The sequence below is a fragment of the Lepidochelys olivacea genome (assembly GCF_965140295.1).
Source record: "Lepidochelys olivacea isolate rLepOli2 genome assembly, chromosome: 7".
NCBI classification, from domain to species: Eukaryota; Metazoa; Chordata; order Testudines; family Cheloniidae; genus Lepidochelys; species Lepidochelys olivacea.
The window spans coordinates 7,411,660-7,438,150 of NC_140417.1; the positions used below are offsets into that span (position 1 = coordinate 7,411,660).

Consider the following 26,491-nt stretch of genomic DNA (forward strand, 5'->3'; position numbering starts at 1 on the left):
TTGTTTTAACTAATTTCCTTTTATTAGTGCTCTGTGGTGTCCAGTCCTACATGCATTACTCAAAGTTCCCATGGCCTTTAGTGGCAATTTTTCCTGCGTAAGGAGTGCAGGACTGGGCTCTGAAGAATCTTTCAGGTGCATTTGTAATTGAAGATATAGCACTATTCCAGTATGGATGCCTGCCTTTCAGGCATTTTTCCGTAAATTAATTATCTTGGGTCTCATTTTGTGTATCTCTGGAGGGTCCGAGGTAACAGCTGCTTGTATGACAGGTTTCTATGTCTGTACTTTAAACAAACAAAACCACAGAGAAAGTACCTAAAATATCTTTAATGTTATGGATTCAAATAGAACTGCTCCCTTGAACCCATAGTGCATAACCAAGTATATTTAAAGAAATTAGCTTCTTCAAATGTCAGGCTTTTTTTTGTTTGTTTTTTCCTTTCTATGTGTGCTTCAGAAGACTTTTCCAGAAATGTTGAGTTCCATGGTTAGGGTTCTACTGTTATGTTTTTTTCATGTGAACAAAGATTAGTCCTTCATGGTCCTAAACTCAATGCATGTGCATGACTTACAGGCATTACCTACCAATAAATAGGAGATTAGCTGCGGCTTGTATATTTCCTGATCAGTTCACATTTTTTCAGACGGCTCATTGTTATCCTGTTTCCTTTAACGATGGGACATTCTAATGAGTTTGCCATCTGACATACATCTGCTTCCTGTTAAACAATACCTTCATTCTTTTAGAGCTGCTAAACTCATCTGTTATCCTGAAAGATTTTTATCTGTGCCTTAAAAACAGCATGTACAAGTTGATGTTGGAATATTCATTTTCATTGTGCATTTTTTGGGTATGCTGCTTTTCAAGAACGAATAACAAAACAGACTTTTATTTTGACAATGGACGCTGTGGGGCTATTGGGGACAGGGAAGAGAGAATCTGCTAGAGTATTTCATATTTGGAGTGCAATCAATTCTCCTCCTATTGAAGTCAGATTGGGAGCAGGATCAAGTCTTGGGTTTGTGCAGATTAACGTCCTATGCAGGTTATCTATGTAACCTCAGTCAATTTCTGTAAAGCTGCTTTGCCCTCCCATCAAAATATAAGGGTGGAGTGAGAGAGTGGGAATTTTAAGGCTGTTCATCCCATCCCTATGATGAAAGTGCCTTGAATAAAAAAATGATCCTTAACACTGTCAGTGAAAGGTTAAAGCATTCTGCACTCTTTACAAGGATCTCTGTTAGCTCAAACAACAAGGAGTCCTTTTGGCACCTCCTTGTTTTTGCTGATACAGACTAACACGGCTACCCCTCTGAAATCTGTTAGCTCAGTCTCTCTTGTATTTAAGTTTTATATCTGCCTCAGTGCTTCTCTTCTCCCCACATGTTGGGGGCAGGCATATATCTGTGCTGGAGCTCTCACATATTTCCCCTTCACTTGTCAACACTGGCCTCCATAAAGAGACTGTATGTTTATTAACCATCCTTCTACCAGAAGAGGACTGGACGAGGATATCCCTTTGTAACTTAGCAGCAGTGGTTTTTAAAAGAAAACCACACCCATTTTATGCAGTTTTGCACATGAGCTTAAAAGATAAGGGTGTAATAGAGGCTCTCAACCAAATTAAACCACACTTTGCCACATAGAGTGTTTAATTTGTCAAAAGACTTTACAGATGCCAGCTAATGAATATTCAAAACACCCATGTAGGACAGATGGTGAGTAATATTAATGTGACGATAGAGCAATTGAGGCAGAGAGATGCAGTGTTTTACCTGTGGTTGCAGAGGAAGTCTGTCAGAGGCAGGAATATAATTTAGGAGTTCTTGTGTCCCTGTCCTGTGCATAGAGCACAAGATTGCACCCCTTTTCCTAGCTTAAACAGTTACAAAGGTTAACATTAATGGTTCAAAAGACAGAGTTACAAATTACCTTTGGTAGGTTTCTTGTGTAAGCATCAACTGGAGTCTGGCTTGTAGTATTAATCATCTGTAAAAGTTAATGTTGGCAATATTTATACTGGTGTTTTTACCACCGGGTCATCTCGAGTTGCCCACCAGCACCCGTATTAGGGATAGTGCCATTGTGCTACACCAGTGGTGGAAGAATTTCCAAAGATCATTAGCCTACATGCCTCCTTGGTGTGTTACACATGCCGGACCATGGCTACCAATTAGTGTTCTAACTCTGCACACTCTTGCCTATGCTGGCTGGCCAAGTTGTGTTGGAAATCACTGCAGTGGGACCTGTGTTTAAACATGTTCTTTAGAAGAACAGGGGCAGAGGGAGTTCTCAATCTCTGGCCATTGTTGCCACTTGCTTTATTGTCTTTGTTGGAAAGCTTTGTTTCTAAGCGCATCAATATTTATTAACTGAGACTTCACTCATTTATTTACCAGTGTTCTCTCACTACACTAAATCCTTTCATCTCTAAAAACTGCAGTAAAGACATCTACAGTTTGACAGCCTTTCGGTCATGCTTAAAATTACAAATTATCTTTGTTAGGTTTCTTGTGGAGTCTGCAGTGCATCAACTGGAGCCTGGCAAGCAGTATTAATTGAATGTAAAAATGAATGTAGACAATAACAGGTTTAAGGACGGTATGTTGAGTGGCTGTGCATTGCCGCTATGCACCATCACCTTCAATCAGGATGCTTTATACCACGCTATATATAATCACATCTATTGCTGTGACCTGTGACATGGCCAAGTGAAAGGCTTACGTCATTTCATACTATCTTTTCAAATCCTATTATGGAGAAAGTATATTTATAGGTGGAATGTCAGTTGATCATAATCTAGATAGATTGTATAAGTGCGTGAAGAATTTTAAGAGGAGAAGACACTGAAACAGATTTACTATGATTATTAATTGAAATGTTTTGGTGTTAACTTCAGCCGAGAAACAGGGTTGTTTATATGACTGCAACTGGAACCTATCGTAAAAGAAGAACCATCTCGTATAAAGGAGGCATTTTTCTTTTAAATACAGTTATAAACAAACAAAAAACGGTTGTTTATTCAAGATGGAAGTATACAGTTGTAATCTAGATACGTTTATGGAATATTTTCTATCTTCTTTTTCAAACTCTGAACTACAGTGTGTCCTTACACTGTTCAGATGTGGTTATGGTGGAGAAATAGGAAGCTAAAACCGGTTTGACAACTGCTGCCCAGATACCACGGTGAGGGGCACCCTTTGCAAATATATGCTTTAGTACTACAGTGATGAGTGGAAATGCCATGTGTACAAATGCCTTTAAGTGAGACTGTTGGTGATACTTTCTAAAAGTGTTGGCTTAACTCTGCTCCTATTGAAGCCAGCGGGAGTTCTTACCATTGGCTTCAGTGGCAATAGAGTTATGAAAATATCCTATTCCTAATAAATACATGATAAACAGCTGCCAGTATTACTGTATGAACAACGTGCCATAAAGGTATCCGTGAGAGCCGTTTATGTGACTGATATCACAAGTCATGAGGAGGGGCATGGCAAGAACAAGAAATTGTTGGATTCTGCTGATTTTGGGTCTTACTGCCCTTTTTTTTGCAGAATGTAACTCACTGGCGTGTGGGTTATGTGTCACCCCTTGTGCCAGACTCAGAAAGGATTTGAGTCTGTTATAGCCCCCTGCTACGCAACCTGGCTCTTTAGCTTGAGCTATAGAGACTCACGTTTTCAGCTCTGGACATCCCTAGTACAATCCCCAATGTTGGCCAAGATGGTGGCTGTCACGGACGTGGAGAGTCATCCTGGATTTGAACTATTGTGGGCCTCAGATGCGCGGGATGAGCTACCTCTGTCCAAGGGAAGTATTTAACCCACCGCTGAGATTGTGTTCTGCTCTGTGCCTTGTTCACTGAGACTGTGAGTCTGTTGATGCTCTCAGCATGAAAACCTGGCGCTCAAGCTGTAGAGACTCATGCATTCAGCTCTGGAGGTCCTTGGTTCAGTCTCTGGGTTACACAGAATCTAGGATCTTCAAGTCTGGGTGGGGACAAGGAAGAAACCAGGCCTCGCAGCAGCAGTAGGCCTGCTCTGTAGCCATCAGTACAGCCCCATGGAACCAGTAGCTGTGCTGCTTCTGCACACTCACTTCCCAAGGATCACAGGCCCCCCTTGCTCCCTAAACTGTTGAATTCTGTGCAGCCATTCAGGTGCTTCACGTTAACCACATGGCTCTGCTGAATGGGGGCCCAAAAGAGTGAAAGAGACCCGTGCAAGTGAAGAAAGCCCTTATCTCCTCCTTTAGGTGATTTTATTGTCTCCGCTGGCTGTTCTCTTAGTATTTGCTCTAGCATTTGTAAAAACAGATCATTCCGAGAGCAAAGCCCCGCTGAATTAGACACACAGAGAACCTGAATAAACAAACATGCACTGCAGATTAGTAAGAACATCTGTAGTTTTTATATTGGTTTGAGAAAACATACCACATGATTTTTCATTTCTTATGCTTTTTAGGTTTTTAATATATTGCTAATAAAAGTTGGGAAAGGAAGGCACAGCTGGAATAGATATGCCAGGCCACCATTTAATTTCTGACTCAGAGGACGAGCTGAAGAGTGGTTTTATTGTATCCTAGTAGAGAATAAAGCCACATGCAAATTCCAGCCACGAACATCTGTTTTCTCTTTATGTAGAAGAATTCTTGCATTTTGAAGGGGATTCCAGTTTTGAAGGGCCTGGCTTTATTTGTTTGTTTGTTTATTTATTCTTTGTAGCTCCTTCAACATGCTACCTCTGCTGTCTGGCTGCTGAGTTTCCCTCTGGGTGCTGTCAGCTTGTGATTTAACATCACAGATTTATCAGCATCGAATGGGCACATTTTGTAACTGTAGCCTGATAAATTTTAAATTGCTTCAATCAAAACACTATTTTATTGCTTTGAAGGGTATAAGTACTACCTCAATTTTCAATATTGATGCATCCGTCTGGCAGTGTTTTTAACTTCCTCCTTAAATTCGTCTCACTTGCTGAAAGCTTCTCAACTCTTAGGTGAAACACACTTGCAGTTTGATTGTAAAAGCGAGAGTTTGTTTTTCTATTGCTGTTACTCTGGGGTGCAGCTATTTTCAGTGTTCGTTTTTTAAAATCACTGTCTTTAAAAATATAAAATCCCTTTTTTAAAAAAAAAAAAAAGAAAAGGAGTACTTAGAGACTAACCAATTTATTTGAGCCTGAGCTTTCGTGAGCTACAGCTCATGCTCAAATAAATTGGTTAGTCTCTAAGGTGCCACAAGTACTCCTTTTCTTTTTGCGAATACAGACTAACACGGCTGTTACTCTGAAACCTTTTTTTTTAAATCCACCTAATTCAGGAGAATTAAGCAGATCTTTGAAAACAATAAAAATCTGCAGTAAATTGGACTTGAACATTAAAAAATACAGGCCCCGAGTAACTGGCTATAGTGTCCATCTATTAAACATTAGAATAATAATTTTACAGATGTATGGGAGCTGCTTTTTTTTTTGGTGTAGGGTTTAACTCTATTGAATAAACAGTACAGTTATAGAACATCAAGCCAGACATGAGAACGGATACTGTCTGTCTATTTTATGTGAACATCAAATGAGAGATTTGGTGGAGCTCGCCAGAGTTTCATATTTGCTGGCAGAAAGTTCTCTACATGTGTGAACCACATTTTTCTTGTTGTTTTAGGTTATTTCAGGCACAAATATCATTGCTTGGCTGGGTGTGATTCTGTTGTGTATCTGAAGGTTTTTGTAAGGAAAATAACAAACGCAATCAAATCACAGTTCTTCAAGGGAAGAAGTGTCTTCAAAGTGAGGGGGTTTCTCGCTTCAATTCACTGTAAAAAGCTTGTGACAAGTGTAATAAATTTATCACTATATGAATTACATGGTTAAAGAAAGTTCTCTTTTTATATGTTAATCTACTCTGGTGCGCTCACTGTGTTTTTAAAGGGATGTTGCCCAGTAGATTGGGCCAGAATGTAGGTTTTGTTTTGAAAAGTTTCAGAACATGTAATGTTAGTGTATCTCTGGGGAAGTTTAAAATTCGATTAAAACAGGATTTGTGAGGGCTGGGTGAGGATTTAGGCCCCATTCAGCAAGCTCCTTCTCACGGATGGATCTATAAGCCTGTGCAAACCCCGTTGACTTTGAACCATTTAGAGTCTGAGCCCTAAACCACCCCCTGCCATTTTGGAAATCAAATAGAAATTTTAAACTTTTTTCCATTTGCTTGAAATGCATCTAATTAGTAATAGAGATAAAACAAACCTTGTTTTGAGAGCATCCCTTGTCTTCATGTTAACAGATTTTTTTTTTAGTACTCAAAGTGCAATAGGAAGAAATTTGAGATTGTGTATGTGTTAGGAGGCCTGTTTTGTTTGGTATAAACTGAACTTAGTGCATTTCCTTTTCTTTTTTTTTTTTTAACAAATTGGAGCAAATATGATGGCTATTATATCTCTTTTCTGGTGTAGATGATAGAAGGTTATGTCACTTTTAATTCTGCAGTGCAAGGAAATGGTGCAGTTAACTCCCATTTGACAACGATGCAACAGCATGTGGCTCTATATCTTCTCATAAATATATTACGAGGCGTTTCTGTCAAATAACTGGACTTTGTCACCCAAAATCGAAAAAGAAATTTAAGTGCTATGCTAGAGTTTCAAGGCCCTGATAAATAAGAGCCAGGTTTGACCTTTCTTTTGGGCCTTTGAGATGCCACAAGGGATAGTCCTCTTTGTTCAAGATGACAAACTTCCTCTGAGATTTCAGTGTGTCAGCTCAGTGTACAGCATCAGCATTGATTTCATCTCACTGCCATTTCCTGCCTGAATAGATAACAAATTTTCTGTGGCAGGTGTCTGTCAAGCTAAGTTTTGCCTGGAAGATTAACGGAATAGACTCATTTATTAATCATTAGTTGCAACACAATAAAACAAACTCTAACTCTTCTGATGTTGGATAAATGTAATGTTTAGGGACCATTTCAAACTTCCATGTAATTTAGATTTAATAAGATTTACGTACATCCACAATGAATGTTTCTAATAATCTACAGTTACTTAAATTATACTGCATCTTACTATATCACTCCATAGATTTAACAAGACAGCTATTGTCTATATTAAATACTGGAAGCTTTTACAAGCTGAGGCTTGGCATTTTATCAGAAGTGGTGGTAATTATGTTGTTTCTTTGTACTCCTCTCTGTCTGCCTCCAGCTGTTGTCTCTTGTTTTATACATAGAATGAAAACTCTTTAGGGTAAAGACCGTCCTGTTGTTCTGTGTTGGAGTCCTGTGCCTACCACAGTTGGGTTATGATCTGGAACTTGGGCTCCTAGATGCTACCAAAATACAAATATATAAATATAATAATATGAAGTGTTGTTGTAGCCGTGTCAGTCCCAGGATATTGGAGTGACAGGGTGGGTGAGGTAATATCTTTTATTGGCCCAACTTCTGTTGGTGAGAGAGACATGCTTTCGTGCTTACACAGCGCTGAAGAAGAACTCTGCCTAGCTTGAAAGCTTGTCTCTCACCAACAGATGTTGGCCCAATAAAAGATATTACTTCAGCCACCTTGTCTCTCTCATAATGATAATAATTAATTATCTATTTCGGACAACAGAGACGATAAACTTGCAACCTCATTATGCCATTTTTAACGTCCCTTTAAGACACTAAGCGTCCCTCCACTTTTAGATAATTGTGTGTGACAGTGCATGTTATCCGACAGTTCCTCATCAAGCTGTGTTTGTGGCCTGAGTGGTGTGGTGCGTGAACCATCTTTATGGCTTCTTTGGCTAAAAGTCAAACTGAGAAATTCCCGGCACTAGATCATATTAGTTATTGCTCTTACAGGCCACCCTGGTAAAAATACATTAACCTCTCAGCAGGGAACGTGATAAACAAAGTAAAAACTGCTTTAGTGAAACCAGTCCTCTAACAGCAGTGTACATAAAGTAATCCTTACAGATTTATAAATGTAATAAGCTACAGTTCACTGAGTGAACAATAACTGTTCCTAATTTAGCCAGCCAAGGAACATGCCAAACTAATTTGCTTTTGTGACTTTTTTTTCTTTACCCCCTCCAGATTCCTTTCTCTCTGGTGCAGTTTCCCGTTTGGGAGGCCTTAAAGGTAAGACCCATTAGTGTGTCAAGGATGTGACATTAGAAATGTGTACATTTTAGAAGCTTGTATGCTAGCTTACCTATATGCTAGCTTACCTAACAGATATGGACACTTCAGAGAATGCACGTACAAAGCTAGTTTTGCGTATGATAATTGTTTGGTTGGATGTCTGAAAAATGACAGCAATCTAAGCTTTAATATATGCCGTGCAAACAAATCCCAGTGCTCTGAACTGACGATAAATACCCCAGAAGTTTCGTTTGCTGTCCTACCTAATTGTATCGATTTAAAATTGTCTGGGAGCCATCAGTGTTGTCTGAATTTGCAACATCTCACTCCTGAAGGCAAAGAGGAAATTTTGAGTTGTGCAGAGGAGACTGAAAAAATAAAATTGTTGCCAAGAGCCACCCACAATATGTCATTGGTGTTCTGATTGGCTTTGTACCAATTATTTGAAAGGCTGTTTAAAGAATCTGTAAATCAGAAGATACTTTAATAGAGCAATCTTCTAGAATGATGCAACTTTATTTGAATGTTATCCCTCCAGTTGGTTGCATTCTTTATATAAGGTGAAATTGCTGTCCAACAGAAGGAATCATGGTCTAGTGCTTAAAGCACAGAACTGGAGTTCATGAGATCAGAGCTGTGTTCCTGCCTGTGTACTTACCATTGGCAAGTCATGTAATTTCTGTGTGCCCCAGTTTTCTCATCAAATGGTTAAGCTGTTAGTTTTGCACCTCCAAGGTAGATCGGGAGGCTAAGACTTGTAAAGTGCTTTGATGTCCTTGCACAGAAGGCAGAATAGAAGTGCAAAGTGTTGTTGCAGACCATTGCAAATGTTGTGGTAGGATTTTATATTTATATGATGGAGGGGGGTGGAGGGATTTTTTATTAATATTATTATTATTAAGTGAGTTGGACTCCTGGAAATTGTTGGATGACAGCACTGTAAAGTGAAGTCCCCTCTTCTTACAAAACAGACGCACAATAAGCGGTAGGAGTGCTAGCTTCCCCTACACTGCGGCATCGGTGTGCGTGGACCTTGTTCCAAAGGAAGCAGTTCTAGGACTGATGAATAGTTCAGATTCAAAAATGACTGAAACACTTCATTCTTCCTTGAGAGACCATTATATTAATTGTACCAGTGGTTCCGGAGACATAGGCATTTACCCACTTGGAACTTGGTTGAGATCACAAAATAATTTCAAATACCCACCAAACAGCTGGCAGATGCTAGTAATTTTCATTCATGAGCAGCCAGAGCTCAGTTCAAACCAGTGACCTAGGAAAAAGAAGACACATTATCAGTTATTTGAGCTATTCTGTCCTTACAGGACTGAAGGATTGGTTCTGTGAAACCCTCTGAAAGCTGGGTTGGAAAACAGAATTTCTATCTGTGGGAAATTCTGATTGTTACAACCCTGGATGCTCACCAGGCTGCTGCATTAGACCCAAACCTTGACTTCCATATGCTTTTAGGCTCGCTGAGTCTGGACAGAAGCCAGTAACTGCTCAAGCTCTGGGCTTCTAGGCATGCTCTTGCAGTGAAGATCCTCTAACTCCCACTCCTGAGATATAGACATCTCCTGGGCATTTCAGCTCAAGATGGGACTCAGCAGTGCCAAAAGTAAAAGCACATATAATGGATTGTAATCAAAATGGCATTCAGATAACAGAATGGAGTTAGCTGGTTAATGTAGACCTGTACAGACACATATCAGTCCAACACACTCATGTTTCAACATCTGGTTTTTCTATGAAATGGAACAAAATGTCAAAACACTGAAAAATTTTGCAGTATGAAAAGATCTGAAAAACTTTGATCCAGAAATGATTAAATGTATAATTCTGAGATTTCCAGTGGAAATAAAACATTTTGTGTAAAATTTTCCCATAGAAGAACAAGAAAATATTGTCAATATTGTCGTTGTTTTTCCACAACAAAAAAATTGATGTTGTCGTTTCCCTGTATTTCATTGAGAAAATGTTTCTGGCAAAAAATTTCGACCAACTTTAACTTCCATGTACCTGGTCAGATACTTCCCCTCACCCCAACGGAAGCAGGAGTTGCAATGTACACTATTACTGTACCTGCAGGCTACAAGTGAGTCCGAACTGGGGTAAGGGTGATGCGTTTAGGGGGCAGTGGCAGTCCTCTCCTTACTCCCACCACAGCTGTTCTGCTTGGGACTTGCTCTCTGGCTCCTCACAGTCACAGGTTTCCCAGGAGAGGCATTTAAATAGCACATCCCCAGACCAGCCTGGCTCTGACTCTTTCTGGACTAACTTCTGGTGCTGGATGGAACGTGGTACTGGCGATTGTACTTTTTCATGGGTTGTGCCACGGCACCCTTGTTCAGTGCAGGTGTTGTGCTGGTGAAATGAGATGTCTGTGCTTTTCACACCAATCCCTATTATCTGTTGTATTGTGGTAATGCCTAGAGGCCTCAATCAAGGCCCCATCAGGAGCCGCCCATATACAAAGAAAAGATGGTCCCTACCCCAAAGAGCTTACCACCAAACGATAAGACGAGAGCCAAAAGGTGAGGGTGGGGGAGCATGAGGTAACAACGAGAGACTGAGGATTGGTGTAATAAGCAGCACACCAGCTGCCTAGCCGTTGAGTGTTTTGTAGGAATCCCAGCACAATGTGCTCATCGTGATGTTATCTGAGTGTGGTATCTGGGAATTGTCCTGTTGCACAGGGTAACTTCAGCTACCTTATTAGGAATCTGTTTTTATGCCAAAGTACAGGAGCAGCTTTCAGTGAACTCGTATACCATAGAGCTGACGTCGTGACATCGTAATTGCTGGTGCCGTAGCATTGTTCTGGAAACTAGACATGGCAGTATGAAAAAAGGGCACTGTGCTCTCCAGAACCACATAAAGCAGGAACATGATGTAGCTCTTCACAGAATGTAAAGCTGTTTTAAAAAACGTTCACGTAGTTGTGGTGATAAAATGTATTGTTTAAAACCTAGGCCGTAAAGGAGACAGTTTGAATTTAGCTGGCTAAATAAACAAGCCTTTTAGGATTAGACATCATAGATAATCTAAACAGGTTGGTGGATATTTCCAGCAACACTTAGACTGGATAGCTCGTACCATAGCCCAGTTTCAGTATATTGGTCTACAAATAACAACCTGTTACTGAGCGTAGGGATCTTAAAATTCTTTGCACGTGCTTCAGTCATTTCCTTTTCAGCATCTTGATAAAGAGCTGAAGGTTTGTCACATCAAAGTCACAGCAGTGAAAGCAGGAGCTCTGGCTGTAGAAGTAACTGATTGCAGAAGATTGAATTAAACTATTTAACCCCCCCCCCCAACACACACAAATACTAAAGCAATAGTCACCTGTGAGCACCTGAGGAGTAGCAGCTATAGGATTCAGCAGCAGCTCTTCTCACAAATTCTTTCGGGGGCGGGGGGGGGAACAGTAAATAGCAGGTAGGAATGCAAAGAGCAGGAGAGGCAGTACAAAGCACTGACACAGAGACCTTAACTCAAATTATTGAGTCACCTTTGTCCGGCTTGTCCTCGTCCGTCCCTCTGCAAACCCAAGTCACCGCCACACCATTCCGTTGTCGCGAGCACGTTCTTTCCATTTCTGGCCAAAGAGTTTTGTCATGGGATCAGCCCAGCGCGTTTTCAGGCTCCCCAGCTGTCGCTTGTGGTCTCTGGGGATCCAGTCACTGATGCGGGTTGTCCACCTATTGTCTAAGGGGCTTTGCTGGGCTGTATTAAAAGGGTTGGTTGTGAAGGGAGGTGAAACACTCTAAGTAATGATAAGTGTACGAGGCGTATAGGGTCAGTTCATTGCTGTGGCTGAGGGAATCAGATATTGTGGCTGGATGATTTTATGACCATTAATAAAATCTGTAGTTGTATAAACGGAGTCATTGGTGACTCAGTCTCATGCGTCTGTGCACCAGCAAATTACTGCAGGGGTCAAGGAAAACATCTCACCTCCCTGGAGAGCACAATTAGCTAGATGCCTGGAAGGGAAGCAGGGATTTCCTTCCAATGAGATATCAGGTGTTGGCCAAGGCCAGAGACAGGGTACTAGACTTGAAGAAGCAGTCGTCTGATCCCATATGGTAAATCATATGTATCTATATCCCGTTCTGTGTCTTTGCTTTGCCCCAAGCAACCATGCACTAAGCCTGTACTTAATATTTGTTCTTTTGGCAGGTCTTTAGCCATATTATAAGCACAGCACTATCATAATTGTAAATACTGACAGGTTGTACTACATGAAATGTAGAATATTGCATATCATGGCACTATAATATGTATAGACAATTAGAGAGAGAGGATACCACACAGATAAGGTTATTCATAAAATGGGCATTAGCAAAGAGCATATTGAAATGATTGGCAAGATATGAATTTATTGATGAAAATGTGAAATATGGAGGCTTGACTTCCAATTATGTGGGTATCTGGCATGAGTACACAGGTTGGAATTAGCTGATGAGTGTACCCTTCTCTTAAATCCTGATATCTCTGAAAGGTTGAAAAAAAAGTAAAGAAACCACTGTGACTTTTTTTTCATACATCTAATGTTTTTATTGGGAGACAAATATTGCTTGGTTTTCTTACAAGTAAAGCAAGTCCAATGCTATTGTCTACATTTAAAACCCTCCCGCTGTGTACAGAGGTATAATATTATGGTGTTTTTTACTTCCATTTAAAAAAAAAATCCTTCTAATATATATAAGAAACTAGAAAGGTGGAAACTCTACAATGCTCATTGAAATTTTAACAGCAAGCACAGCAAACATTAGGATAAATATTAAAATTCCATACAACAAAAATTTTTGGGTACTCTAAGGTAAGCACTTCTGCTGAATGCCACTATGGTGTCTTGGCTCTAGGAGAGAGGCAGGCACTTAAATAGGCCAGTTCCATTTCATCTAGAACTGCTAGGTCAAAGCCAACACCTTAAAATTTATCTGGAAGCCAACTGGCAACCAGTGCAGATAGCAGAGCATACGTGCTCTCTGAAAGGCACCCCATTTACCAAGTGTGCTGCCTTTTCCATCAGTTTTGGCTTTGGGGTAATGTAAGATGCAGTCCCATGTACAGAGCATTGGCATTTCCAGTATGGGAATGTAACTTGCTCAGAAATACCACGTGTCTCATTCCATATAGGAATTTCAGATTGCAGGGACACATCTTTGGAGTGAAAGCTCGTGCTGAGTCACAGTAGTTGCAGTAGATATTTCTCTGTTTACAATGACAGATATTTTCCTCTGAGCTGGGAACTCCACTAGTTGGTTTTGCCTGCTTCATAATATCTTATCCGACATATTTTTATATTTTTAGAAAGCCTTCTTGGAAGAAATTTTAGCTTCCTCAATTATTTAATTGGTGATGTAGAAATATAGGACATCAGTTCGAGGACAGATATTTAGGACTCGAATGTCAGAATTGAGGAGTCCTGGCTTTGAGCACAGCAATACCTATTCATCAGAAATGACTGCTTCCTAGGGAAGCCATGGCAAGATGAAAACTAACAGCTCCATGGCTGGCTATCCCTGAGCCCACCAGGATCTGTGTCTTGAGCCCTTCTGTCGTAGGAAACACACCTCAATCCTCTTGATTTTCATCCCCGCACATGCTGGCTGCACTCCGGGCCCAGCAAGAGTTACTCTAGCATGGCTGTGAATGGAGAAGGCTGTCTGTGTAGGCCCGCCGTGGTGCTGTAAGTCTGAGAAATTCCCCTGATGTTTTGTGAGATGGAAGCGGAGCAGGTGGGAGCAGAGGAGGGAAGACCATGTGAATGGCTTTTTAAAAAAATAACTTTATTTTTCAAAGCAAATACAAAACAAAACATTCCAGGACTGTATGTGTCCTGTATCTGACAGTCTGATTCTGAGATGGACCAGGCATTTCATAGATGTTTAAGTCCAGAGTGGACTGTTGTGATCATCTTGCCTGACATCCTGAATAGCACAGGCCGAAGGTCCTCACCCATTTACATTTACCCCTCACCCCTATATGAAGGCTGCCATGGACTATACTGCTTGGATGATCCTGGGATATAACTTCAAACCCTTTAAAATCCTGAACTGATTGCTACCCGCGGTCAAATCCTAGCGCTATTGAAAACAGTAGGCCTTTTGCCATTGACATCATTGGGGCCAGGATTTCACTCCCAGTCCCTGTGTTAGGCAAGAAATAAATATGGGGTTGAATGGAGACAGTGGCATGGCTGGCTTAGGGCAAGATTCCCACCTCTAGCCTCTCTCAGCTTTACTGTGGAAAGTTCATTTACTGGGGTTTTGCACTGAAGGAGAGGAAGCTCTAATCCTTGTTCGAGCAAGTTGAAAATACCTCTGATTGTAATTTTAAGAAGAGTTAAGATATATGAAATGCTCCCACCATTAAAGCAAAAGACCAAAACTACTTTTCTAAAACTGAAAACCAACCCTCGGTTGTTTTAACAAGAGTGGGAAGTATAAGCATCTTGCCAAACTGGGCCTAAACATAGTTTTCCTGGGCTGTGGCTAGGTGCCCACCTTACTTTTTAGTTTGAGAACTAGCCTAGCATTTCTTTTCTACTGTACTCAGTTACATGTAAGTCAATAATAAATAAAACCTAGTCCTAGCTTTAAAGCGTTTCCTTTCAGATTATAAGTGTTCTCCCATACCTCTCTCCCTCTTTGAGTAATGATCAGGCTGATTTGGGGATTAAGACTAATCATGAAATAGCATTAATATGTCTGCCATTTGCTTAGGTGCTGCATCACGAAAAGCAATTTGCAGTGCACTGTTCCAAGGCATGATGTAACCTTCAGCCAATCAGGAACCTGCATTCCATTAGCATAACGGCTACATTTTTCTCACAAAAGAACAATGAAGCCAACAGCTGTTCTGCAAACAAAACTTACATTATTAGTGTCATAATCGCAGTCATTCACATGGCCTTTAAACACTGTCAGAGGCATTCCAGCACACCATCTGCACTGAAGGGAGAGAAACACATGCAATCATTCCTTGTAGAGTTAGACACATTTTGAAAAAAGCTGGATAGTCCTGGAATGTCAATGCATTATTTGAAAAGGGAGACATAAAACAGACCCTCACAGTTTAACAGACAAAAGGCTAGATTGTGCTACACTTACTCGTGTGTCTTTGACCATGAGTAGTCCCACTGAAGTCAATGAACCTGCTATTAAAATCAGTGGGACCACTGGTGGAGGAAGGTACCACTCAGTGTAAGGGTATCAGAGCCTGGCCCGAAGTGCTGTACACTGGATTTCTAGGTATTAGCTTGTACCAGATGAGCCTAAAGAACTATGTAGCTATTTGAAATGGCTTATTCGCTCAGGCATGGATGGAGCTGCTCTAGTTTGAAGTAAAGTTGTTTTAACTTTTAAGCCACTTTTCTGAGCCACTCCCCACTACCCAAGTACTTATATGGCCATCCTCTCCATAGTATCTGAGCGTCACTGGTACATTATACACTGCTATGGACCCATTGTTTGGGAGATGTTTTCCTTAACCAGGTTTTTGTGTATCCATTTTAGTTTGCATCAAGCTGGCGCACAGATGGGAAAAAGGCATGAAACACTTAACATGGGAAATGTGCTGTGGCAAGTAGGCCAACTTTTTGTTCTTTTTCTCTCAGTGTATCTGGGATTTGTGTGGGTTTAAGATATAGGGCCAAGTTCACTGCTGGCATGAGCAAGTGCAAAATGCTTATCCCAATAGAGAACTTAGCCCATGGTGTTTGTCCCATGCTTGGGTCAGTATGTTTTCCACAAAGCAATATACACATGTACTGTACGTGTGCACATAAAACGTCATTGAAGAGAATATTTTAAATATGTCTTTGGCCCTTTGCTTTTCCACTATACATGTAAAACTTGCAAATCTGCCTATAGGTTATTTATATTTTTTTAATTAGGATTTCCCTCCCCTACCTTACTTCTGCCCTATAACTATAGAACTATAGTTTTCTATAATAATGACCCAAAGCTCTATTTAAAGCTGTAGTGTTTGGGGCACTTGCTGTAGTATATTTTCATAAAGCAACTGTGCGTGAACCCGACCAAAGGCCATGGAGAATGTAAATCACAAATGGAAAATGCAAAGTAAAGTTGTCCCTTTCTGACTCTGCCAGCCTTTCTAAAGGCCCACAAAATAAAAAATAAATAAATACTAAAAGTTTTTGTGTCTCTTATCTCAGTAGAATAAGACCAGTGTCAACTTTGCAACTGGAAAAGGTCTTGCAGATGTTATTGATGCAGATGTGGCCCCTGCGAGTATTTTACACTCACTAATGGAAACTGGTGAAATAAGTAAATTTATTCTGTGTGCTGAAGTGAAGGTTTTGGACTATCATGGAAAGTGAGCAAAGAAGATTTTGCTAGTACAATATGGTTTTAAAGCAGAGTTTAGTAGAAGCCGTGGCAAGATCCATGCCATAGATCCATGCCATTGTAGAATTTTCAGGCAGAATGCTGACTCAAGAGATTTCTAAGAGGTAGCATTGGTAAATGGATAATCCAACACTGTCAATGGCCAGGCTGTATACCCACATAGCCTTGGCAGTTCAGCATATGAGTTTCCCTGGGAATGCATTGGTGTATCAAGCCCAATAGACATGCTGACCAAGGACCTCTCATTAGGATGACATTTTATGGAAATACTTAGCCCAACAGAATGTTGCTGATACTTACCATTTTGGTATAAGAAAGAGAGGCTCAGAAAATAATTTTAAAAAACAAACCTGTTACATGAGACTGGATGACTCAAGAAGATGCTAATGGGATGAAGACATTTTCATCTGTATGCCACTGATTCAGCTCTGCTCCAAGATGTCATTATCGAGTCAATCTCGTTACCAAAAGCCATTGCTTTTTGATGGATGCTCAGTGGCCTACGTAAGATGAGTTGGTGTTCTCATTTTAGTTCTTAATGGTCAAATGCTGAGCTACAAAAATAATCCCTGCTAATTGGATTCCTCGTTGGTAGACCCACTAGAGAAATCAAGGAATGAATGAGCATGGAGATTGAACTCTTGTCTCACCCTTAGAGTTGGCTCCTCCCAAGTAACATGTTGATATGAGCAGTATGGGAATGTTATAAGGCCACTTCCCATGCAGCTTGACTGTGCTATACATATTGAGAGCGCTTAGTTCTCCAGTCTCCAGCCTTTCAGGAGAACTGAATTAACTAACACCATGTCTATGCGAAAGCAGCCGGGCTACCGTGCTGCAGCTGTTACTGTAGTGCCGTAGTGTAGATGCTTTCTACATAAGTAGAAGGGTTTTTTAATGGACGTAGTTAATCCACCTCTCTGACAGGCAGTACAGTAGCTAACTTGACAGAAGAATTACTCATTGACTTAGCCGTGCCTACACTGGTGAACCTAACGGTGGTGCTCAGGGCATGAAATTTTTCACTGCCCTGAGCAATGTAGATCCAATGTTTACATATAGATCAGGCCTACGTGACTGAAATGCTGAAGACATAAATAGAAGTTTTTGTCCTCAGTCTTAAGTTATTCTACAGTCAAGTCTTAACCCTTTCTGTGGGTCCAGCATACCTCTATGATGCACAGGAAAAAAGTTGATTCTTGTAGCATGGAGAGAGAGTGTATGTGCAAATGGAATGTAGACAGCTTATTTCTGTGTGTGTGGGACATCAAAGGTTAATCCTCCTTTGAGTCAACATTGAGCAGGTACTAAAGATTACTAAAACTAAATAAGCTAAAATGACAGTAGAAACAAATTATTTTGGCCCATTGTGCTGTTGGCCCTCATGCCTTCTCTCTGTCTGTCTCTCCATTCTATTTCTCCGTTCTCTTCACCTCTCTCCCTACCTTCCTGCTGGAGCCAAAAGAATCAATGAAGGTTTAGTTAAAGGATGGATTAATAAATATCTGCACCGTGTTTAACAGATGAAAAGTGCTAAGCAGTCTTATTATTAAATGCAAAAGGGCAGTGTGCTGGGAGGGTTCCCTATGGTGAGCACTGCTTTCACTGGCCTGTACGTTCTTTGCCCTAGGACTTTGCTATATTGACCGAGTTTGAAAATGAGTTTTATTTGGACCAGGAGTGCACATTGCATTGCAGTTTGCGTAAATTAATCACATCCTTGTTAAGATCAAACAGATCCTAACAACATTTATAATGCAGGTCCTTCAGGTCAAGGGCTCTGTCCTCTTGCTTGTCTGAACAGAGCTTCGTGGAGTGAGGAGTGCAATATAAATAGTGATAACAGATCAGTGCTGCAAAGTAACACTGCATACGTACACTTTTAGTCACAACAGTGAAAAATGCCCCTGTGTGGAGGCCAGTACTAACCCTTAAACAGGGCTTATGCAGTGACTGGGACTCATGCTGGCCCTTTGAACTGGGGTGAATGTCACCCACAGAACAGAATACCTGTGTGATTAGTTTCTTGATGTGTTTCTAAGCTGTAGCCATTTTCTGCCTCTCCTATAGCAAATGTTCTGCACATCTGTCGGGAGCAGCCATCAGCAGTGTTGTCAATAAAGCACCAAGTTGTAAAGATGAACCAAGAAGAACAGTTTGTTTTCTTCATCCTACAGAACAAAAACTGAAACAAATCAATGTGGTTGATTCGGACAGTATTTCTATCTGCTTTCTTGGGCGTCTCAAATTCCATGTTGCTAATCATACTGGGAGGTCAACAAATCAATGGGTCCAGTCGCCTGTTGACAGCATTCATTGTGTTAATCAAATAACCCATTACAGGAGCATCATATGAAGGTTGTTGTCTTGCCTCCTTGTTGCTTTGCCCTCAAGCCACTTCTAAAGTCACACACAAGCTTGCTAATCTGGACTTGCTTATTTGAACATTGCTGATCACCTCTCTTGCCATCTGAAAGAAGACCACCTTGAACAAAGGGGGACACCGAAGCAAATTAACCCACCGTGCTAATGTTTATAATTGGAATCAACAGGAACATTGAAAACGAAGTTGGCTCAGTTGCAGATCTCGGGCTGAGAAGACACCTTGAGCCTTGCTTGCCTCTTTAAAGCTAAAAATATAACGAGGCATCTACGTTTGACTCAGCTCCCTCATGACCACTAAATATGGGGATGCTGTTCCTGCTTTTTTATGTTAAGAAAAACACAGTGTGTTCATCAGGTTCTGTGCGAAAGGCCTGGGAGGGATTTTCATGAGTCATGCCTTCTTCCTTGTGAATAAATCTCCTAGTCTAAAGTATCTCATCACACACATTTAAAAAGAGCAATGTTGCAGTGTGACGGGAGGCATAACTGTACACCCGACTGGAAGGGGTTAAAGCGTACAGCACTAGGTTTTAGGCCTGGAGGTGGACTTAAAAGGAAAGAAGCCCAGCAAGTGGGAAAGAGAGCACCACTCCCGTAGGGGACGTGCAGGGGCAGCACCTCTGTCACACACTGATTTAAAGGATGAAACAATACTCAGGACCTGTTGATACTTATTAAAAGCCAAACAGTTTGGTAGACACCAGAAAAACTAATTTCCTACAAACAAAAATGATTGTGATGCACAGTAGATACCCATATCTTAAACTGGTTGAAATGAGCAAACTGCACGATGTAAAGTAAATGTGATTCGGAATAGGAACAAGCTTCTTCTTGGCGAAGAAATGGGACTTGGGAGGTTTCGTGGTTGCTGCAAAGAATGTCGCATGGGAATTCAGCAGTGGCGTGGTTGTGATCAGACGGTGAAACAGTGGTTAGACGTTGCCTGAAGGTGGGTTACAGCATAATCACTGCCCAGGAAGGTTCAAGAACATCCAGCAAGGTCCGGATTTCCTGCTGCTCTCTGCAGACAACGGCGTCACCAGCTTGGTATACTGGACTGCTGGAGATCCCCCAAGGATATCCTGTCAGAGAGCCTTCACAGGGTGGGTGGACAGAAAGTAGTGCTTTCTCCATCTTGAGATGGGTTCTCCTCCCTGCAGTGATTGGGGGAGAGCCCAGAACAGCTCTGTTGAAGGCTGTGGCATAGCTTCGCAATCCCAGAAATCCAGGCAAATTGTTCTTTCTCTTTGCACCAGCAGGCATCAAACCATATCTCACGATCGCTGATCCTTAGACAACAGCTTTATTATTTTTCTTCCTTTCAGTCTGGCTAGTTTGGATTCATTTCTTCCAATTCAGCTGGATTTGGCTCTTTCCCCTGGCCTTAAATATTGACTCTTGGGAGCAATTTTCCCCCTTCCCCCACCCCAGGGGCATTTCAGCAGCCTCTGTGGCTCAGTTGACTTCACAGGACCGCTGGTTACTCAGTGGTGAGTTTCACTTGTAGCACTGAAGCGGCACCCATTTAAAAACCCAGATTGCAAGGAATATGCTGGGAGGAGTCCAAATGGCAGAAGGGCATGAAGTGCTGGTGGGCAAGCATGACCCTAGTGGCCATTAGGCAGAGAGGTTAGGAGTAGGTGGAGGCTGCAGAGGACAGGGAGCTGAAATCTAGCCATGCTGAAGTCCTTGCCAGTGAAGGAAGCGATATAGAAGCAGCAAGAAATGAGTCCCATTCGCACTTGAGTGTCCAAGCAGAGACCATCTTGGCGTGTCATTCTCTCAGTGCAGCCTCCTGTTTAACCACTTTGGACCAAAAATGGGGAGAAACCTCCAGCTATTGCTGTGGAAGGATGGGCTTTACCTGTCATCTCTCAAACAATATCAAAAGATCGCCTCCCACCTCCGATCAGCCCAGCATATCAGCCTCCGTCACCCACTTGCTTGCTTGAAAATGTAACTCCTTTGTGCTTTTTCCCATGCTGCTCCTGGGAGAAGTTCCCCAGAAACATCCACAAAACTAACTAATTCAAAACTCTCCTTTGCCGTGAGATCTACAAAAACCTTCACCAAGCTAGGCTAGGCTGCTGGTGTGCTGAGACCACTGCTGATCGTAAGAACTATATGGTCTCATTGTTTCCTTGCACTCCTGTTGGTTTCTCTGTAGCCATCTGCTGCCTCTTGTCTTATAGTTAAATTGCAAGCTTTTTTGGGCTAGGACTGTCTTTGTTCAGTGTGTACAGCACCTAGCACAATGGGGTCCTGGTCTGAGACTGGGGCTCCTAGGTGCTACAACCATACAAATAATAATAATGAATAAAGCACTAGACTGGGACACAGCAGATATAGATTCAGTTTCCAGCTCTGCTACACTCTCCTTGGTCAAATCACTTAATCTCTCTCTCTGCTTCTGTCCCGCATCTGTGAAATGTGATGATAATCCTACTTTTCTGTCTTACCTATTTAAACTGGAAGTTGCCGGAGCAAGAACTGTCTCTTATATGTGTGTCTGTCTGTTGCCCAGCAAAATGGGGTCCTGATCTCAGTTGTGTCTTCTAAGCGCTACTGTAATGCTAAGACCACTTCAGCTAAATAATAGTTCTGAATATTGATTTGTATTGATGGGCTTTCTGGAGTGTCTTGGCCAATCGGTACGAGCTGTTCAGTCTAAGGCGGGATTGGTGGGGAGAATAAGAAACATGGGGTTTTCCAGATATAAAGTAAGATCTATCTCTGTAAAGTTATGTGTCACTGTGGAAGGATAGAAAGCCGTATTATGACTTTCCACTAGGGCTGTCAAATGATTAAAAAAAATTAATCATTATTAATTGCAGTTTTAATCACACCTTAAACAATAATAGAATACCATTTATTTAAATATTTTTGGATGTTTCTACATTTTCAAAGATATTGATTGCAATTACAACACAGAAGACAAAGTGTACAGTGTTCACTACATGATTATTTTTTATTACAAATACTTGCACGGTAAAAAAAGGTAAAAGAAATAGAATTTTTCAGTTCACCTCATGTATGAGGTGAATTGAAATTTTGTTCATCTTTTTACTGTGCAAATAATTGTAATAAAAAATCATATAAAGTGAGCACTGTGCGCTTTGTATTCTGTGTTGTAATTGAAATCAGTATATTTGAAAATGTAGAAAAACAGTCAAAAATATTTATAAAAAATTTAAATTGGTGTTTTATTATTGTTTAACAGTGCGATTAAACCTGCAATAAATCAGCATTAATGTTTTAAATTGAGTTAATTTGTTTTGAGTTAATGACTTGAGTTCACTGCAATTAATTGACAGCCCTGCTTTCCACTGTATTGGTTGTCTTGTGTACACATCCATTGTATTGCTTTCTGCAGTGCAGAGAAGTACACTTAGTTCTATGTACATATCACATCAAAGTGTTTACAAATAGTTAGCATGTGATGGAGCTGGGAAGCCAAACAGCACCCAGATTGCATGAGATTCCACTTCAGCCAGAAGATTTATTTCCAATTTGTTGTTCATAAGGGAAGAGCGGGAGATTGGGATAAGGGTCCTTTGAAGTGAAAACAAAGTCTTCTCTTCAGCCTGCAGTTTAATAGAATACACACAATACTGGCTTGGCATGGTGGCCTCTTTGCTTTCCAACATTGGTAAAAACCCCTCATTATTTTGTGCTTTTTCTAATATGACAAGCCCTGACCAATCAGACAGGAATGATTTGGGGAAACAAGATGACCAAATTGTTGTGTGTAGTTATATTGCTGATAATTCAGTGTATTTATAGTATGTTAAATGAACAAATGTTTTTAAAAGCAATGTGATTATTTCACTTACTAAGGCCTTGGTCTTGCTAACACTTATGCATGTGTTTAATTTGGCCTAGTGGCTCTAGAACTGGGAATCAGGAGACTCGAGTTCTAATCTTGGTTCTGTCACTAACCTGTTGTGGGAGTTGGGGCAGTTGTTTCACCTTTTTTGTGCCTCTGTTTTCCCTCCCATATGTATCTGTGTCTATTTAGATTGGAAGTTTTTTGGGGACAGGGACTGTCTATTATGTGTCTACACAGTATCTATCAAAACGGAGCTGTGATCTGGATTGGGACCACTAAGCACTACATTGATACTACTGCTAACAGTAGCGAGCGGTGCTGCTTAATTCAGTGTTTAAGGCTGAAGATCATAGAATATCAAGGTTGGAAGGGACCTCAGGAGGTCATCTAGTCCAACCCCCTGCTCAAAGCAGGACCAATCCCCAATTTTTGCCCCAGATCCCTAAATGGCCCCCTCAAGGATTGAACTCACAACCCTGGGTTTAGCAGGCTAATGCTCAAACCACTGAGCTATCCCCCCCCCCCAAGATATATGTGTTTGCAGGAATAGGGCCATAGTTTTTACATCAAGGCATTTGTTACCCTTTTCCATGAGAGTCTGTTGATTTCTGTGCTTAATTCTGCTTCAGTGATATCAAAACCACAGGGGTTGATTAGGTTCAGTCCAGAGAAATAGGAAGTCTCCTTCGGCCTTACAAGCCCATCTGACTGCAAAACCCTGTCAATTAGCTGAGCCTAGAGCTAAAGGAGTAAACGTGGGACCTTCAAAATGTAAGCTTGGTCTGAAAAATAAATTTAATTAGAACAAACACAGTCCAGAGAAAAAGAGATGGTCACTTGCCTGGTTAGCCCAGGATGCTTGCCCATTTTGGTCTCCCCTCCCTTTGAATTGATGTGTTTATTCCCCACCTCTCTCTGTTTTGCGTGTGTGTGGGTTTGGAACTCCGTGTGAATCACAGAAATCAGAGATGGAAGGAAATTCATTAGATCATCTTGGCTGGTCCCTGCCAATTTAGGATTATTCCCTATAGTAGGATCTTGAGTGCCTTCTCCAGTCTATTTTTAAATGACTCAGATGAGAGGGCTTTCCTCAATTTCCTAGGGAGACTGTTCCACAGTTTAATAGACCTCGCTGTTAGGGAATTTTCTTCCTGTTATCCAGCCTCCATTCTGCTTTTGCCTAATTTCACTGAACTGTTCCTAGCTATGCCCCACTAAACAGTTTTCCACCCTGTTTGGTTCTTTGCAAATACCGGTTGTCAATTATAACCATAGTCTGTGGGAATTAATCACCATTTGCCTTGCTTGGCTGAGTCTTTGTTTTTACATAACTCCACTGCAGAGCCAGATGGGTTCTTTTCAGCACAGCTTTTCATCCAGAATAGCTTTTCTGAGAGAAACGCAGCATGTCAGCATGTGGGGGAACCTCTGGATTAATTCCTAATTTAACATTTATATAAACACACACAGCACCCTCCTTTAGACTGCATAAAGGAACTGAATAAGACCTTACAGAAACAGCATAAGTAACCTAGACTCTCTCTAGCTGCACATAAAAGCTCAGGACACGGGCTTATGGCAGAACCCTAGCAGTCTGCCCTGCATTTCCCTGCTCATTCTGCAGTCGATCATCCTGGTGTCTGCTGTGTTTTGAATAACAAACATGAGCTTTTCAGGATACCAAGTTTTAGCATATGAAGTTATAAAGATATGGAGGGAAAATGGCAAAAGTCCAAATGTGATTTAGACTCCTGTGTCCCATTTTCAAAAGTAACTTTGTCCCTTAGGAGCCTGCATCACTATTGAAAATGTGATTTAAGCTCCTAAGTCCCTTTTGAAGATTCCACCTTTCATCTTAGATATGCTCTCTAGGAGGGACGAATTGCACGAAAAACTGCATGTGTCCAAATTGTGTGCATTAATCATGACGAGCATCCTAAGATTTTGGAGCATTATGAGTCCACTGTTTTGAAGAAGGAAAACTGGCCATCTGCTGTGGATGTTATCAGTTTAGAAACCCATACTGGAAAGCACCCTCCAAATCAGTAGGAAAAAGAATGGCTAGTATGAGAGATGGATCCTTAGTTGTTTAATAAAGCAGAGACAAAACTGTTTAGCTATGACAAACACCAATCAACATCATTATTTGTTGTTTGATTTTGCCACATACAAATAGAACATAAGCATCAATCACACAGAACAACCAAGTTACCAAGGAGAATCTATAGATAGCATTATATACAGAGTCACCCACTGACAGAAGAATGACCAGGGCCATACTGGGATGTTCTCATACAACCAATCAGGAGCCCCGCACTGTTATCACTGGGATTGGGCTAGCGCAGTTATCTGGTTATTTACAAGAGAATCTTGGCTTTGCGGCATAAAGGTAGCAAGGTTTTAAAGAACATCCATAACTGTATTCTTGTATAAAAGAGGAATAATGCTACAAATGTAAAGTGATGTTATTGATTTCTATGATGGCAGCAGCTAGAAGAGTTTAAGATCAGGCCCCCATCCTGCTAGGCACCGTACTTGAACCTAATAAAAGTATAGTCCCTGCCCCAAACAAGTTGTAATGGAAACCGAAAAGATGGAGATAAACTGGGAGGTTGAAGATGAGAGGGCAAGGGACCAGTGAAATGATCCTATTTGGTATAATAAGCAGCCAGCCTGACATCCCCACAGTCTGTTCATTGCACCATCTTGCTTGCTAATAGCAATTTCACTGATCATATTGTATGTTTGATTTGATTCTTAACACCCGTTGCATGGAAAACACCATGTATGTCAGTGATCTTGTGTGTGTGTGTATAAATGATGATCTAAAATAAATGGATTGGTGCATGATATGTGCGGAAGAGAACAACACATGGTCCCTAATCACATTGGGTAAAAAATCAGGGACCCACCTGCATTGAAATATATTAAACCAGGAGTGATTTTTAAAGAAACGCCCTGGAGTGGCTTGAGGCAATAGTTAATATTTTATTAAGCTAAGGACTCCTCCCCCCCACCCCCCGCCCAAACAGGGATGTTAGGCACATATGGGATGGAAAGGCAGAACTGATTATCAGTTTTTGTATGGGTTTTTTTTAGTGCTCTGCTTTGCATTGTTTTATTTGCCAAAAAGAAAATAAATTCATTAAATATTTGCAAATCTGCATTGCTGCAGACTTAAATACATACTTAGCGAATCCCTGTAAGTGATTTACTTCAAACCCCTTCAGTTCTTTCTCACTCCATCTGCTTGTTCGAGTACAAAAGTTCCTTGGGAAAAATCACTTATTACATCACTGAAAAATGCTGCAAAAATAGCTTTTCACTTGAGTTCCCATCTTTGGATTTAACTCACAGGGGATCGGATAGATTCAAATGTTTAATAACTTCTTATTTTCCTTTCTCTTTAAACACAGGATCTCTGGTCGTGGAAGCAGGGTCACGTGGTTGATTCTTGGCAGTCGGCAACCTGTGGAGCTTTTGCAGGTGCAAAGGATTATATGTTATACTGGGAAATGCTCAAGAAGAAAGGGAAAAATGTGCAAATCTATTAAGTATAGCAGAACAACATTCCTTTGTAATTCTAGTTTGTTTAGAGGAAAATGGATCCAGTTGTTATTTGGAAGAAGGAAAGTCCTTTACCGGGCGTGGGGAAAGAACACTGAAAAGGGTGTCTGCTTGAAAGACAACCAATTTGTTTTTGACAAATTTCTGTTATTTGAAAACCAGGGGCCTGTCAGTCAGGCTTCCAGATTATCTTGTTGTTGATTT

General features: G+C 40.9%; 1 protein-coding gene across 5 annotated transcripts in view; it reads left to right on the forward strand.

Moving 5' to 3' along the window:
• The window catches only part of SLC25A26 (solute carrier family 25 member 26), a 146,237-nt gene that overhangs the window by 99,413 nt on the left and 20,333 nt on the right, over positions 1-26,491 (forward strand). For all 5 annotated transcript variants that reach the window (XM_084633463.1, XM_084633466.1, XM_084633465.1 and 2 more), the window contains 2 exons: positions 8,078-8,122; positions 26,137-26,206. In XM_084633463.1, coding sequence (XP_084489589.1) covers positions 8,078-8,122; positions 26,137-26,206 — 115 coding nt within the window. The remainder of the gene's footprint in view (positions 1-8,077; positions 8,123-26,136; positions 26,207-26,491) is intronic.